General features: G+C 46.4%; 1 protein-coding gene and 1 long non-coding RNA gene across 2 annotated transcripts in view; one reads left to right on the top strand and one right to left on the bottom strand.

Moving 5' to 3' along the window:
- cpne4a (copine IVa) overlaps window positions 1-15915 on the top strand; it is a 93433-nt gene that overhangs the window by 54940 nt on the left and 22578 nt on the right. Inside the window, exons 8-10 of the mRNA XM_044206872.1 lie at window positions 1142-1240; window positions 9203-9289; window positions 13718-13777. Coding sequence (XP_044062807.1) covers window positions 1142-1240; window positions 9203-9289; window positions 13718-13777 — 246 coding nt within the window. The remainder of the gene's footprint in view (window positions 1-1141; window positions 1241-9202; window positions 9290-13717; window positions 13778-15915) is intronic.
- LOC122881110 lies at window positions 3701-10517 on the bottom strand. The gene is made up of 3 exons (XR_006379101.1): window positions 10220-10517; window positions 8117-8249; window positions 3701-5492 (listed from the first exon to the last, which is right to left on the bottom strand). It is a non-coding gene; the product is annotated as an uncharacterized LOC122881110 (long non-coding RNA).

Here is a 15915-nt window from a genome sequence, read left to right as displayed (position 1 = left end):
GTTCAGCTCTCAGCAGATTCACTGGGCTTCTTCACATCAGTCTGAAGGCAGAATTTAAAATGCATGGGTCCGTTAATAAATTACACTATATGGCCAAAAGTGTGTGGACACACCTGACATCACTAACGCTCTTGTGTCTGAATGGGAACAAATCCCTGCAGCTGGTTCAAACATCTGGTGGAAGAGTGGACGCTGTTAGAGCAGCACATTAATGAACATGGTGTCACAGTCACATGTGTTCACCCGTCCACACACTTTTGACCATTTACAGTTTACAGCTCAGCAACAAGCTGAATTTATTCCTTGTCTGAATTTGCTGAACCAGCTGCGACTTTTGGTGGCTGATGTTGTTTTTGGCGATTCCTGTTTTATGTATTTTATCACTTTTTATGTACGTTAGTGTGTGTGCCTAAGTCTCTGCGTGCTCTATGTTTTCACCTGGCTGCAAGACAAATTTCCCCTCAGGCGCAATCAAGTTAAAGGAGCTGTAAGCGGCGTTCACTGCCACTAAATGTCGCACCAGAGCATCAGCATCTCAGACCAAAACAAAAAGGTTGCTACGGCCCACCAGACTCCATTGAAAAAAACTGTAATTTTACCTTGCAGATCATCATAAAAACACACTTCATTCAAACTGGACAGAAACGAAATAAACAGTCTTTCCACTGTTCCAACAGTCACCATCTCTGGTTTGGTCGAAATAAATCCTTAATTCACAGAGTTAGATGAGAAAAGAAACAGAAACCAGAACAACGCGCAGAGACGCTGTGACGACCACACACACACGGAGGGGGGGGTGACGTCATCCTCTGCTCAGGACGCCATCACTCCACTATATCTTTACATGGCAAACAGATGTTTGCTGCTGTATTCATTTTCAAAATCTCATATACAGAACCTTTAAAGTTGAAGTTCAGTCGTCTGTATTAATGTCAAGGCAAAACCTCCAAACAGAGACAGTTAATGAACGGAGGGTTTATTTTAGCAAAACAGATCTTCATCTGCAACGACAGGACACAAACGTCTTAGAGACAAAACAGAAAACTATCTTTAAAGCTTTATGTGAACTGCTGAAAAAAAAAACCTCAGCAGTTTATTTTTCACCGCTCAGTGAAGTGTTTCTGTTTTTTTGTCCTCTCAGTGCACCGTGTGGGACTGGGACTCAAACGGGAAACACGACTACATCGGCGAATTCGAGGCCACGTTCAAAGAGATGAGAGGAGCCATCGATGGGAGACAGGTAGGCTGCAGTTTTCCGGTTAGAAACACACACACGATTAGCTGCTGCTCATGCGGAGACACATTTTGAAGAGAGGACGACTTCACACTGCGCTCATTTATTTTTATCACCAACATTTCATTCACTTTTGTTCTACTTCCAGTTACCAGCCTCCAAAAACGTCTCTCAGTAGCTTCACGTCAGGATTTTCTTTTTCAGAGTGACCAGGACTGTTTGAAAATGACAAAAAGTTTGTTGGGACATTAGCTGCGTTCAAGATGTACGATGGATTATATAAACACGTAGAATTTAGGTTTGCTTAGAAAAAGGCGCTCTGAAATGCATTTGATGTCGTCAGACATGAGATCTGATTACAGAACACCTAGACTGTGAACAGTTCACTAAAGCATCGTAACCAGTAAATAACAGGCATCTAACTCTGTACAGCCTCGTTTCCCGTCAGAGAGAAGGGGACGCCACCAGAAGGGACGCTCACATGTTGCTCGGATCGCTATGACAACATGCAGCGAGGAGGCGGTTGATACGTCGATTGACAGCGAGATGAACCAATCAGTTCGTGTATCAATAGCTGCAGAATCAGTGACAATCATTTAAATCTCTTCTCAAAAAAAAAAAAAAGCTTTTTATTAATGCTAATATTTGTTGGAGTCATGAAAAGTGAAACGTCCTGTTTCTCGTCAGAGAGTCAGCATTTAGTACCGCTAGCATGGCTGTAGACTCCTAGCCTCGCCGCGTTGCCTCTTTGGGAAAGAAAACAACCGAGAGCTAAAACGTCAGTAGCAGTGAAAGCTCGGAGCACTGACCGGCACTACCTCACCTCAAGCTGCGTCGCTAACGTGGCTACAAACCACAGTTAGCAGCAGACTTCGACCCCTTTCAGGTCTAAGCGGAAACAACCTGATCTCCGTCGGGTCCTGCAGCTCCAGGATTCCAATGGAAATGCCAATTAGCAGCGTGACCGCTCTTTAAAAACGCGCCCCCGGAGCCGTAACGCCCGAGGGTTTATTTAGACAGACGTGATGTAATCACCCTGGACGCTGGAGGCAGAGCTAATGAAGACACAGCTGTGGAAAAGAAGAGCCGTGGGACAGACAGGAGGCAGCTAATTAAAGTTCTCCCCGTCCGTCCATTAACGCCGTTCTGTTTCCAAACGCTCAGCTTGTGTGTTTTCTCTGGAAAATCCCTGCAGACGACAACACACTGTGAGACTGTTGCATTCCTCTCTCTCATCTGACTCGTTATCAGCGACGAGGCGTTGAATATTTTCACTATAATCACCTGTGACTGTCTGATAAAACGACACAACAGTTTTCATTAACCCGTCCACGCTCAGAGCGCCTCGCCTGCTTCACTTTGGTAAAAAAACTAAACTTATCCGTCTTCTGGTGGACACAGAGGCTGAAAACAGTCAGACACGAAGCACTGAAGGTGGTGCATCATGTATTTTACTGTCACGTGGATTCAGGACAAAGTTATCGATCTCCACTCTCCGGACGCTCTCCTCAACCAATAGAGGGCGCCGCCCTCCCCGAGCCACAAAAAAAACAAAACAGAAAATCATAAAATTTAGCCAATCAGCGTCCTCAAATCGGATCCGAAAAGGGCGATTATTTTATCGGCCAGATCAACCTGACCTGCAGTCAGACAGCAGGTTAGCGAGAAAGGGAAGCAGTGGCCTCTCGTAGCTGGTCCACCAGTAAGGCCTGGCTAGCTGGATGCTGTCAAGCTAACGTTAGCCACATTAGGCAGAGTGAACGTCGCTACGCAGCTGAGGAGGTGGATAAAAACTAAACAATCGACTGTGTGAAGTATCATATTTTTGGTGAACGGTGAACTGAACGTATCCGTTTGCAACTAACGAACGTGAACGCACCGTGTTTTTCGGCTCCCGGGCATGTCGGCGTTTTGGGTCACAGATTTTCGAAACGACACACGGAGCTGAAGCATCCGGCCGGTCTTGGGAAATATCTGCGAGTGAACGACGATCGCAAGAAATCATTAAAGGGTCAGACCACGAGCCAGCAGCCGAGTCAAACTCACAGCATTTCGTAAAGGAAAGAAACGGAAGAAACGAACGTGAAATAGTTCATTTTAATCTGTGTGAACTGAACTTTGAGCTCTTGTGAAGTATGAACTCGCACAGCACTGATCTCAGGTTTATACCGGGACAAAGAACAGATTCAGCTCAGGTGTAACCTCACCACCAAGTTTAGATTTGATTTGTATTCTGATTCATCATCTAGCTGAAATGATCGGAGCTGTTTCTCTCTTCATGATCTGCTATTTTCCCATTTTAAGATGCAAAACGACCACAGAGACAAGACGCAGGCTCCAGGGTTCCCTCTAGGGTTCGTTTCAGCAGCGCTGCCGAGGTGCGTGACTTTTATTTTGCGCCGCTGGAAGATATTTCGTGCGTCCGCTGACGCGAGAAGGGCTTTAGACACATTTTTATACAGTTGTAGATGTCGAATTACGTTTAATAAAATGCTTCAAGACTTAAAATATACACTTTTATTGAACATATAATACAATACAAACAACGTCGAATCAAATCACATCGTGTCAAATCTAAACCTGTCTCCTCCAACACAACAGTAGTGACAGGAAGAGTCACGCTTGGAGGAAATTGGTGGAGATTATTGATGTTAGTGTTACCTATTTACCTATCAGCTGTTGCCGCGTTACAAACAAGTTTAGTTTAGCTAACGTTAATCAGAAAACAAAGCCTAGTAAAACCCCACACCACTGAGGCATAGGCCTGCTGTTACATTCATTAATAAACCGCGGATTTGATCCGACATTTGCTACGGATATTTCTACCACCCCCATTACGCCCACAAGCGGGGGAACTTAGACAGCGAACGTAATGCATGCATGCATGCATGCATACATACATGCATACGTTCTATCTCTCTGACTATGCAGTCAGCTAAATAACAGACTTCCCCTTCGATGAAGAGGAGCGGCCTACCTTTGAGCTGTTCCGCGTGGACTCTACGTCTTCGCTTAACTTCGTTGTAATTGGTAGGTAGCGAGACCGGCAGCGGAGCCTTCGTTGCCGCCACCTGCGCTTTTGAACGACCAATAACAGACCGCTAAATGGTGGCAATGTCTGGGGGCGTTTGATTTATAATCCTCGCTCGTCCCCGACTCTGGCTGCTTAAAGTAGAGATACCAAGTTCATTGTGTTTGGGCAGATTTTTATAAAGCAGCGGTGCTAATCATTTAGCTGTGGCACTGCGCTGCTGTTGAATGCATATAGGGGAAACACTGTCCTCTGATGGAGGGGTGGGGGGGCCTTTTACATGTCTCTGTCCAGGGACCACTGTCTGCCAATCTGCCTTGGCCTGTAGGCTATTTGGAGTTACAAATAGCAGCTATTTATTGATATTATTTCATATTAGAATATTCAAAGTTGTTGATTTGACGTTATCACCAAGAACCAGGGCTTTAAAATGGAGTCATAACACATTTTTTTTTTTTTTTTTTACAAATTTTACAAATGTACCCCCCTTCTTTAAATCTGTGCCCCCATCTTCAGTGTGTCAACAGCTGCTCCTCGATGACTGTAAGACTAAAAATAATGTTTCAGATGTCGATTCTTTGTAGGTTTCACTAATCTTAGAGGCTGCAATCAATCAAATCAATTATCCTCAGAGGGCTGTTGGTTGCACAGCAGTGAAACACATAGGAAATAGGAAAGAAAAGCGTAGCACAAGTTAAAACAATTAAAAAAATATATAAATACAGATCTGTAGATTGTGTGTCCTGAATGGGTTTATGAACCACACGGTCAGATCTGGATGGAGGCTCCTGACTTTCACTCCACTGAAGGCACCTGATTGGACGGAAAGGTCTTTTCATCCCTGCTGTTTTCCAGCAGAGGAGGAGAACTGTTTTACCCTCCTTCTCAGGAAACAATGAGAGCAGTCAGTCGAGTCCCATCGGGGGACGCCGCCCCCCCCGCCGCCGCCGCCTTCTTCTTCTTCTGTTCAGGTTTTATTTATTGGCCCCCCTTCCTCAGCTGACAGTCGGCTCCCGACCAGCGACACAGAAACAAGAATCCCTCAGAGCTGAAGCCTCCATCCATCCAATCCATCCTCCATCCATCCATTCAGACACGATTAGAGTCTGAACCTGGTCTCCATGGTTACATGTAGAGTCAGAGTGAATCCTCTGCAGGCCTGTTTGGGCAGCTGAAGGGTTGTCGTCAGCTGAACCTCTGTTTCCTCCGCAGGCAGAGTTCAGGAGGCTGAATGATTTGGGGAAAATTGCGATTTTTCTGACCAATATCGTGATTATGAGTTTACATATAATTATTCAAACTAAATTCCAGGCCTGATAAGTTTGTACCAAGCACAATCACAGATCTGGTAGGTTTGAAAATTATGTGATGCTGGGACGTTGATAAGTTAACTACGATTCCCAAGGTGCATTTCGGCTAGAAACACCCAATCACAGTGTTTAAAATTCTGTGGATGGAAGGTAAACATTACGCTGTTGAGAGAGTTAACGTTTAACTTTGAGGTCAACTTTGGTTGAATTCAACAACTATGGTGTCACGTTTTGTAACAACTGCGTTTTGAATTCGCCCCCATTCTGACTGGATTCTTCTCCATGGCTACGGCAGCTGAGGCTCATGGGTATTGTATTCAGCAAATATGGTTTTTACATCATATGTGAAAGTCCTGAGTTTCTAACAGTACAGTAACACTTCCAGAACTAGTGGCCCCTCCCACTTCATAACTCTATAGAGACTCTAACAGGTCCGAGGTCACGACATCATGCTAACAGACTGAGGCTAAAGCCAACAGGTCCGAGGTCGCGACATCATGCTAACAGACTGAGGCTAAAGCCAACAGGTCCGAGGTCGCGACATCATGCTAACAGACTGAGGCTAAAGCCAACAGGTCCGAGGTCGCGACATCATGCAAACAGACTGAGGCTAAAGCCAACAGGTCCGAGGTCGTGACATCATGCTAACAGACTGAGGCTAAAGCCAACAGGTCCGAGGTCACGACATCATGCTAACAGACTGAGGCTAAAGCCAACAGGTCCGAGGTCGTGACATCATGCTAACAGACTGAGGCTAAAGCCAACAGGTCCGAGGTCGTGACATCATGCTAACAGACTGAGGCTAAAGCCAACAGGTCCGAGGTCGCGACATCATGCTAACAGACTGAGGCTAAAGCCAACAGGTCCGAGGTCGTGACATCATGCAAACAGACTGAGGCTAAAGCCAACAGGTCCCAGGTCGTGACATCATGCTAACAGACTGAGGCTAAAGCCAACAGGTCCCAGGTCGTGACATCATGCTAACAGACTGAGGCTAAAGCCAACAGGTCCCAGGTCGTGACATCATGCTAACAGACTGAGGCTAAAGCCAACAGGTCCCAGGTCGTGACATCATGCTAACAGACTGAGGCTAAAGCCAACAGGTCCCAGGTCGTGACATCATGCTAACAGACTGAGGCTAAAGCCAACAGGTCCCAGGTCGTGACATCATGCTAACAGACTGAGGCTAAAGCCAACAGGTCCCAGGTCGTGACATCATGCTAACAGACTGAGGCTAAAGCCAACAGGTCCCAGGTCGTGACATCATGCTAACAGACTGAGGCTAAAGCCAACAGGTCCCAGGTCGTGACATCATGCTAACAGACTGAGGCTAAAGCCAACAGGTCCCAGGTCGTGACATCATGCTAACAGACTGAGGCTAAAGCCAACAGGTCCCAGGTCGTGACATCATGCTAACAGACTGAGGCTAAAGCCAACAGGTCCGAGGTCGTGACATCATGCTAACAGACTGAGGCTAAAGCCAACAGGTCCCAGGTCGTGACATCATGCTAACAGACTGAGGCTAAAGCCAACAGGTCCCAGGTCGTGACATCATGCTAACAGACTGAGGCTAAAGCCAACAGGTCCGAGGTCGTGACATCATGCTAACAGACTGAGGCTAAAGCCAACAGGTCCCAGGTCGTGACATCATGCTAACAGACTGAGGCTAAAGCCAACAGGTCCCAGGTCGTGACATCATGCTAACAGACTGAGGCTAAAGCCAACAGGTCCCAGGTCGTGACATCATGCTAACAGACTGAGGCTAAAGCCAACAGGTCCCAGGTCGTGACATCATGCTAACAGACTGAGGCTAAAGCCAACAGGTCCCAGGTCGTGACATCATGCTAACAGACTGAGGCTAAAGCCAACAGGTCCCAGGTCGTGACATCATGCTAACAGACTGAGGCTAAAGCCAACAGGTCCGAGGTCGTGACATCATGCTAACAGACTGAGGCTAAAGCCAACAGGTCCCAGGTCGTGACATCATGCTAACAGACTGAGGCTAAAGCCAACAGGTCCGAGGTCGTGACATCATGCTAACAGACTGAGGCTAAAGCCAACAGGTCCCAGGTCGTGACATCATGCTAACAGACTGAGGCTAAAGCCAACAGGTCCCAGGTCGTGACATCATGCTAACAGACTGAGGCTAAAGCCAACAGGTCCGAGGTCGTGACCATGGATGTATAATAAGACCTGGATAACGGACCCAAAGATGGCGCCTATTCAGTCGGTTGGCACATACGCCAAAAAGGTTTCTAGCTTCTGGGTTTATTTCCGGGGGTATGCGGCCCACTGAATATGTGCAGTAGTGTTTCTCCCGCTAGCCCTGCCGCGAGCTCCCGCTCGGAGGCGTCCCGTCAACAGTTTTACAGACATCTCTTTTATAATGGCGGCCTACGGGGAAAATGCTTTTTGCAAATTTTACGCTGCAGTACCATGAGTGGCCACTGGGCAAAATTGGAAGCAAGGCTGAGCGTCGTCGTCGTATCCAGGTCTTATTATACATCCATGGTCATGACTCATGTCCTTCCCCCCACCTACCTGATCAGAGATCAGAGGCTTTTTGATTTGAAATCACCTGAGACAGGTAATTGGACGCGGCTGCTTGGTTGCTAGGTTGTTTGTTTCCCATCATCAGTACCATCACGACACCACGAGCAGAGACAGCTTATCACTGTGAGACAGAAACACACACAAATGAGCTGCTGTTACACAGAATCATGAGTTTCAGTCAGTCCTGTGTACACACACACTGAGGAGTAATTAGTGTGAAACAGCAGCTGGTTGGTGTTTAGCTGCTCTCTCTGTGTCTGTAAACATTCATTCATCCGTTGTATTCATCATATTCATGCAGGTGCCCATTATAAACTTACTCTGCTAATATTAGGGCTGCATCTGCTTCGCCAGTTTGGCTCAATGCATCAAATATCTCAACTGTTCTGGTTCAGGATTAGCTTAGCCCACTTTGCTAGCATGCAGGTGAGAGCTGCTGAACGTGCAGAAACGAGGGTGAAGAAACAGAGCATGTGCAAGTGTAGAATACGTCGTAGTGGGTTTGTGGTGCTGATAGCATCACTATGGGAATGCTTGTTTGATTTAGCTGTACCGTGTGTTCAAACATACTGCAGCTCTAATCTTAACCCGATCATGTCTCCCCTTTTTAAATACTGAGCTCCTCACAAATGGAATTAAAATCTCTCATTTTAAAGATTTAAAATATCATACTTGAGCACTTTGAATGCTACTTGTTTATGTCCATGTTAATACTGTTTTCTTGTGCACAGGTCTTTCTTGAAAAAGAGATTTTAATCTCAATGAGACTAAATAAAAGGATTAAATAAACTGTATTTAATATTCTGTTATTCATAAAGGCTTTATTGTTTGACTGTAGTCATTCTGTTTCACTACTTGTTTATGTGTCAGTGTAGTTACTGTATGTGACGTCCTGAGGTTTTGTATTATTTTCATTTCATGTGAGCAAATTGCTATCCTAACTACTATATGTTGAAATGGGAATGAAGGTTGAATTATCTCTGTCCAGTGAAATGTGAACGTTTGTTCCTCTATATTTAGTTTATAGAGGCAGACGACCTGAAAATAATTAGCCGTTTGTTTGTGTGTTTTCAGGTGCAGTGGCCGTGCATAAATCCCAAATACAAAGTCAAGAAGAAGAATTACAAGAACTCTGGGATTGTCATTCTGAACCAGTGCAAGGTGACTGACCGACATTAAAACACTTTATTCCGACATGGGTTTCTTGCAGCTGAAAACGTTAGCAATGACAATATGGGAGGTGTTTTATTTAATTAGATTCAATTTAAAAAAAAAAAAAACAAACTGCTCTTCAGTCTTAATATGTCACCACTAGGGGTCACCAGCCACAGTCACGATGTTCATTGCTTTGCAGATGACACCCAGCTCTACGTCGCTGTTGATCCTGTGAAATGATCTGCCTCATTGTAAAAAACATTTCTTTAAAAATAAAAACCCATTTCACTTAACAAAATAACAATAAACAACTTTTCTGCGATGCGGTCCATCAGTTCATCCCTCGTTCACAACAGAAGCAAAATATCTCAATAGCTTTTAACCAGACAGATTACCATCAAATTTGTTGGAGATGACAACAAACACGATGAGGGTCCTAAAAACTGTATTATAGGGTCTTATATCTAGAAAATTGTTATTTTTAATTAATTGCAAAACAAGCAGGGCTATAATATTTGAGTGATATGTTCATATTGTTATGATGCATTTCCCAAAACTGCATGGCATTACAGAAATAACATTTTTTTCTCCCCTATAGGAACATAAAAGGGGTGTAGTTTAACTGTGAATAGGACAGTGGAGGAGAAGATTAGGCTTCAGCAGTGTTGCTGTGTGTGCAAGATGCAGCACTATTATTAATTATTAGAGGCTGTAAAGTGATGTGGTTGGACAGGCTGACAGGATCACATCAACGCAGAGTCAAATTACCTTTAATTTACATGTAAGCTAGTATATTTGTAAATATAAATGAGTTTCAATTAATTTTGTCATCATTGTCGTGTGAATGTCACGCAAGGGAGCAGGGAATAGGACCCAAATGCAGACTTAGAGGCAGAGCAGATGCAGTTCATTCATTTATTGCGTGGAAAGGCTTACACGTGTAGTCAGGCAGGCAGAGGTCCAAATCAGGAGGGCAGTCCGAGACAAGCAAACAAATCAGACAAGGAGCAGGCGATAGACGAAATCCAAAAGTCCAGGCGAGGTCCAAGCAAATGCAGAAATAAATCCAAGAGACTCAGGAGAAGCGCAGGAAACAAGGCTGGGACACCTGACATTTAAACCACAAACCACTGCTGATGCAAATGATCATGACAACGAACTGACACCGAACAAAGGAGAAAACCCGGACTAAATACACTGAGGTGGGGCAACGAGACACAGGTGCAATTAATCAGGGCGGGGCCAACAATCTAAACTGGAGGGAAAGCAAACAAAGACAGGAAGTAAAACCACAAGACACACGAGGAGAGGAGAACACTACAAAATAAAACAGGAAACAGGACAAAACCCTCATATTTTTGCATGCATGTATGTATATATCTTCAGTACTGAAAAAGTGGGGCTATTCTCTGCTTTTCAAATTTTCTCTGCTTTACCACAGTTTAATATTTCAAACCGCAGCTGCCAGAAAACTACAACACGTCGTTATCACTTCCACTCGGCGTCTGAGTGATAAAACAGCGACGTCTCACTCTGTCTCGGGAGTCGTCCTCCTCCCGCCGAAGGTTGGCACTGAAGCTTCATCTGTAACTCTCAGTGTTTCTACTCCGAGTTTTACTCTCAGCACGATTCCCACATGTAGGAGGGATCCTGAGATGCTTCATCAATAAGACAAAAAAAAAAACAGTCTTGATATTAAAATCCTTAATGAAACCTCGTTACCTTTAATGGTGACGGACTGTCAGATGTCCAGCTTGTTGTTTTCATCCATGTCTCAACACGCTGTCAGTGAGCCTGATTAGGAAACAGGAGACAGTGGGATTAGCATTTAATTATGAGTCATCATCGTATTCGGAGGCTAATTAGGCCCCGAACACCTTCACTGCTGAAAAAGTGACATTTTAAGACATTGCAGACAGTATCAGGTTCATTTTAACGTGAAAAATTGGATCTTTTCCTATTTTTTGTCCCATATTTTTGTCCCATCATTGCACTATTTATACATGTTTCCTCCCTGTTTTAAACACTTTAGGGCATTAAAACCTTTTTCTCGGTGCTGCTCTTGTGTTTTAAAAGGCTGTAGAGGAACCAATTATGTAGCTCTGAGCTGCCTGACTAACCTGACATTTCCTGCCAGACGGCGCTCAGACTCCCCTCGCTCGGCGTCCCAGACTCTGGGGAATCCTGCCGCCGAATGAAAGCCAGATAACATTTAGCCAGATGACACTCGACACATGAAGAGTTCCCGCTTCAAAACAAGTTAACGGCCGTTTGAAAAGAGCGACGCAGAATGAGGTTTAGCACAACACGCACACAGACGAGTGAGCCGTTTCCTCCTTCACCACATGGGAAATGTATTCACTACGTTAATCTGACAGCTTTAGTTACTTTGCAGATTCAAATAATTAATACAAAATATAATAAATGATGACGTATTATTACTGATTAAGTTACCCAGCAGTAAAAAAAGTCATTAAAATGAGCTCCACCTTCACCAGCTGCAACATTAAAGTGACAAACACATTAATCAATAATTATAATCCAGTAATATAATATATATTATTCTGCATAATGAGTACTGTTGATGCTGATACTTTTGTACTTTAACTTAAGTAAAACTTTGAATGAAGGACTTTTACTTGTAGCAGAGTATTTCTGGTACTTTTACTGAAGTAAAAGATCTGAGTGCTTCTTCCACCTCCGCCCTCCTTTCCTCCACCCTAATCTAAAATAATGCATCGGACTGTGTTTGTTGATCACATACCTCACGAATCTGCAAAGTAACCAGCAACAAGCTGTCAGATAAATGCAGTAGAGTGAAGTACAATATTTCCCTGTGAAGCAGAGAAGAAGCAAACAGCAGGAAATGGAAATATTACGGAGTCTTTCTCCTTCCGCTGGGACCAACATGTTGCTCTTTCTCTCTTCTGAAAGTTTCTTTTAGGCTCCTAGTTCCCTCTTCCTCTGCCGTCCTCTTCCTTGAAGGCAGTTTTCTTTTCTGTTTTCACGGGGCTCCCATCGTCTGACGAGTGAGTCGCTGCGGCGTCAGCAGAGAAGCAGGTTAGCTGACACGTGGACGAGGATAAAAGAAGTTATTTCAGGGTTTATTTGAGTGAGGACAGTAACGTAACGCGTCTAAACGTCATAAGAAATCTGTCGCTGTTGGCGGCTCAGCAGTGGTCGTTTTGCGGTTACCCAGGTTTCAAGGCCACTTAGTCTGCAAGGGCGGAAACCAGCGTTAGGTACGAGTTTAGGAGGAAACGTTGATTTAGGTCACAATATTAGTGCAGGTGCATCTTATCACACCTAAAGTTACCGGCCAGGGTCCGATCCAGGATGGCAGAAATACTACAGGGGACATCTTCAAGGTCCGACTTTATCAGAATCAGAAACACTTTATTGATCCCCGAAGGGAAACTCTTTGTTACAGCAGCTCGCCTTTACGTCAGCGCACACAGGAGGAAAAATATAATACAATACACTATAAAAACACTTCAGAAAGTAAATGAAGTACCAAGTGGGTTTACCGGCTGATGATGATAATACAGTATAATAATACACTGTAATAATATAAGTAATAAGTAATAAGCAGTGGTGCAACAGCAGCAATGGAGGTATGAATAATAAATAGGAAAAACTAAATATTGATCAGGAGTATTAAACAGAGAATATTGCACATTATCTCAAGTATTGCAGAGATGTTAATGATCAATGTCCAGTTTAGTGACTTCGGGTCATGCAGACTGACTCTTAGAGGGAGGAGTTAAAGAGTCTGATGGCCACAGGCGCTCTGTGGTGCATTTCATTAAACAACAGGAAAACAAAATGATATTAACAAGGAAAATATATATACATATATACACACACACACACACACACACACACACACACACACACACAAAATATGTACAGTTTGAGCAATATCAGTGTAATATGCAAGTTACAGAGCAAAAAGACTTGGTAGAGGTGGGAATGAGGGCAGTGCAGCTTCAGCTCTGTTTGGGGCCCGAGGTGAGATTTTGGTTTAGGGACCCGAGGGCCCCCTCTCTTGGTTTGTATTATGTAAAATAAAAGTGACGTCTTCGCTTTGCTTTCTGTCCGAAACCCAGAGGTACCAGGACTCAGGTCCACTGCGACACACGGCAGAGAGAAGCAGCAAACGCTCACGTCTGGGGAAAGAGCTGGACCTCGGGAATGTCTGCAAGTGTTGCTTGAAAAATGACTTGATTATCAAAACTCCCCGCTGCACCCGCTCGTGTCTCCCCTTTTAATAGCGGTATGACGCGCTCTCAAAGAGCCACAAGCCTTTAGCGTCCACACCAGCTGGCAGACAAACAGCTGATCGGCAGAATGAGTGAAAACAGCTCCCGTCCGGACCGACACTGAGCTCCGTTTCACGCCACGTCATTAAATATGAATACTTTCTGTCCGCAGATCATCAAGATGCACTCCTTCCTGGATTACATCATGGGAGGCTGTCAGATCCAGTTTACAGTGAGCACACACACACACACACACACACACACACACACAGGTCATCTTCCTGCTTCATATTCCCGTCAGGAGAAATTGCGTCCCGTGTTATCGGACTGGTTCTGATGTCACCATGGAAACGGTAACCGCGGCGACGCGTGCGGCAGCCTCAGCGTCCCAGTTTAAAACCAGCAGCTCTCGCCGGGATCCGACCGGTCCGGCCGGTCTGGCGCCGCAGCTCGCGTGCCACCCGCTCGCTGTAACGCACTGTAAGGTCGATCTGCAGGTCGACCGCACACAAACACACACTTTGATATCACTTTGATCAACTTAATGGCCCCATCGGTCGAACCAGCTGATCATCAGGTGAGACATCAGGTGAGACATCAGGTGAAACATCAGGTGAGACATCAGGTGAGACATCAGGTGAAACATCAGGTGAGACATCAGGTGAGACATCAGGTGAGAGCTGCTGACTGAACACACGTGAGAGCGATAAAATACACTATCTGCATACTTCACTTCACCTGACCTGACTCTACTAGACCCGCCTCCACCTGACCCGCCTCCACCTGACCTGACTCTACTAGACCTGCCTCCACCTGACCCGCCTCCACCTGACCTGACTCTACTAGACCTGCCTCCACCTGACCCGCCTCCACCTGACCTGACTCTACTAGACCCGCCTCCACCTGACCTGCCTCCACCTGACCTGACTCTACTAGACCTGCCTCCACCTGACCTGCCTCCACCTGACCTGACTCTACTAGACCTGACTCCACCTGACCTGCCTCCACCTGATCTGCCTCCACCTGATCTGACTCCACCTGACCTGCCTCCACCTGACCTGACTCTACTAGACCTGCCTCCACCTGATCTGACTCCACCTGACCTGCCTCCACCTGACCCGCCTCCACCTGACCTGACTCTACTAGACCTGCCTCCACCTGATCTGACTCCACCTGACCTGCCTCTACTAGACCTGCCTCCACCTGACCTGACTCTACTAGACCTGCCTCCACCTGACCTGACTCCACCTGACCTGCCTCCACCTGATCTGACTCCACCTGACCTGCCTCCACCTGACCTGACTCTACTAGACCTGCCTCCACCTGACTCGCCTCCACCTGACCCGCCTCCACCTGACCTGACTCTACTAGACCTGCCTCCACCTGATCTGACTCCACCTGACCTGCCTCCACCTGACCTGACTCTACTAGACCTGCCTCCACCTGACCTGCCTCCACCTGACCTGACTCTACTAGACCCGCCTCCACCTGACCTGCCTCCACCTGACCTGACTCTACTAGACCTGCCTCCACCTGACCTGCCTCCACCTGACCTGACTCTACTAGACCTGACTCCACCTGACCTGCCTCCACCTGATCTGCCTCCACCTGATCTGACTCCACCTGACCTGCCTCCACCTGACCTGACTCTACTAGACCTGCCTCCACCTGACCCGCCTCCACCTGACCTGACTCTACTAGACCCGCCTCCACCTGACCTGCCTCCACCTGACCTGACTCTACTAGACCTGCCTCCACCTGACCTGCCTCCACCTGACCTGACTCTACTAGACCTGACTCCACCTGACCTGCCTCCACCTGATCTGCCTCCACCTGATCTGACTCCACCTGACCTGCCTCCACCTGACCTGACTCTACTAGACCTGCCTCCACCTGATCTGACTCCACCTGACCTGCCTCCACCTGACCCGCCTCCACCTGACCTGACTCTACTAGACCTGCCTCCACCTGATCTGACTCCACCTGACCTGCCTCTACTAGACCTGCCTCCACCTGACCTGACTCTACTAGACCTGCCTCCACCTGACCTGACTCCACCTGACCTGCCTCCACCTGATCTGACTCCACCTGACCTGCCTCCACCTGACCTGACTCTACTAGACCTGCCTCCACCTGACCCGCCTCCACCTGACCCGCCTCCACCTGACCTGACTCTACTAGACCTGCCTCCACCTGATCTGACTCCACCTGACCTGCCTCCACCTGACCTGACTCTACTAGACCTGCCTCCACCTGACCTGCCTCCACCTGACCCGCCTCCACCTGACCCGCCTCCACCTGATCTGCCTCCACCTGACCTGACTCAACTAGACCTGCCTCCACCTGATCTGACTCCACCTGACCTGCCTC

The sequence above is a fragment of the Siniperca chuatsi genome, linkage group LG9 (assembly GCF_020085105.1).
Source record: "Siniperca chuatsi isolate FFG_IHB_CAS linkage group LG9, ASM2008510v1, whole genome shotgun sequence".
NCBI classification, from domain to species: domain Eukaryota; kingdom Metazoa; phylum Chordata; class Actinopteri; order Centrarchiformes; family Sinipercidae; genus Siniperca; species Siniperca chuatsi.
This window is presented reverse-complemented; position numbering and strand designations above follow the sequence as displayed.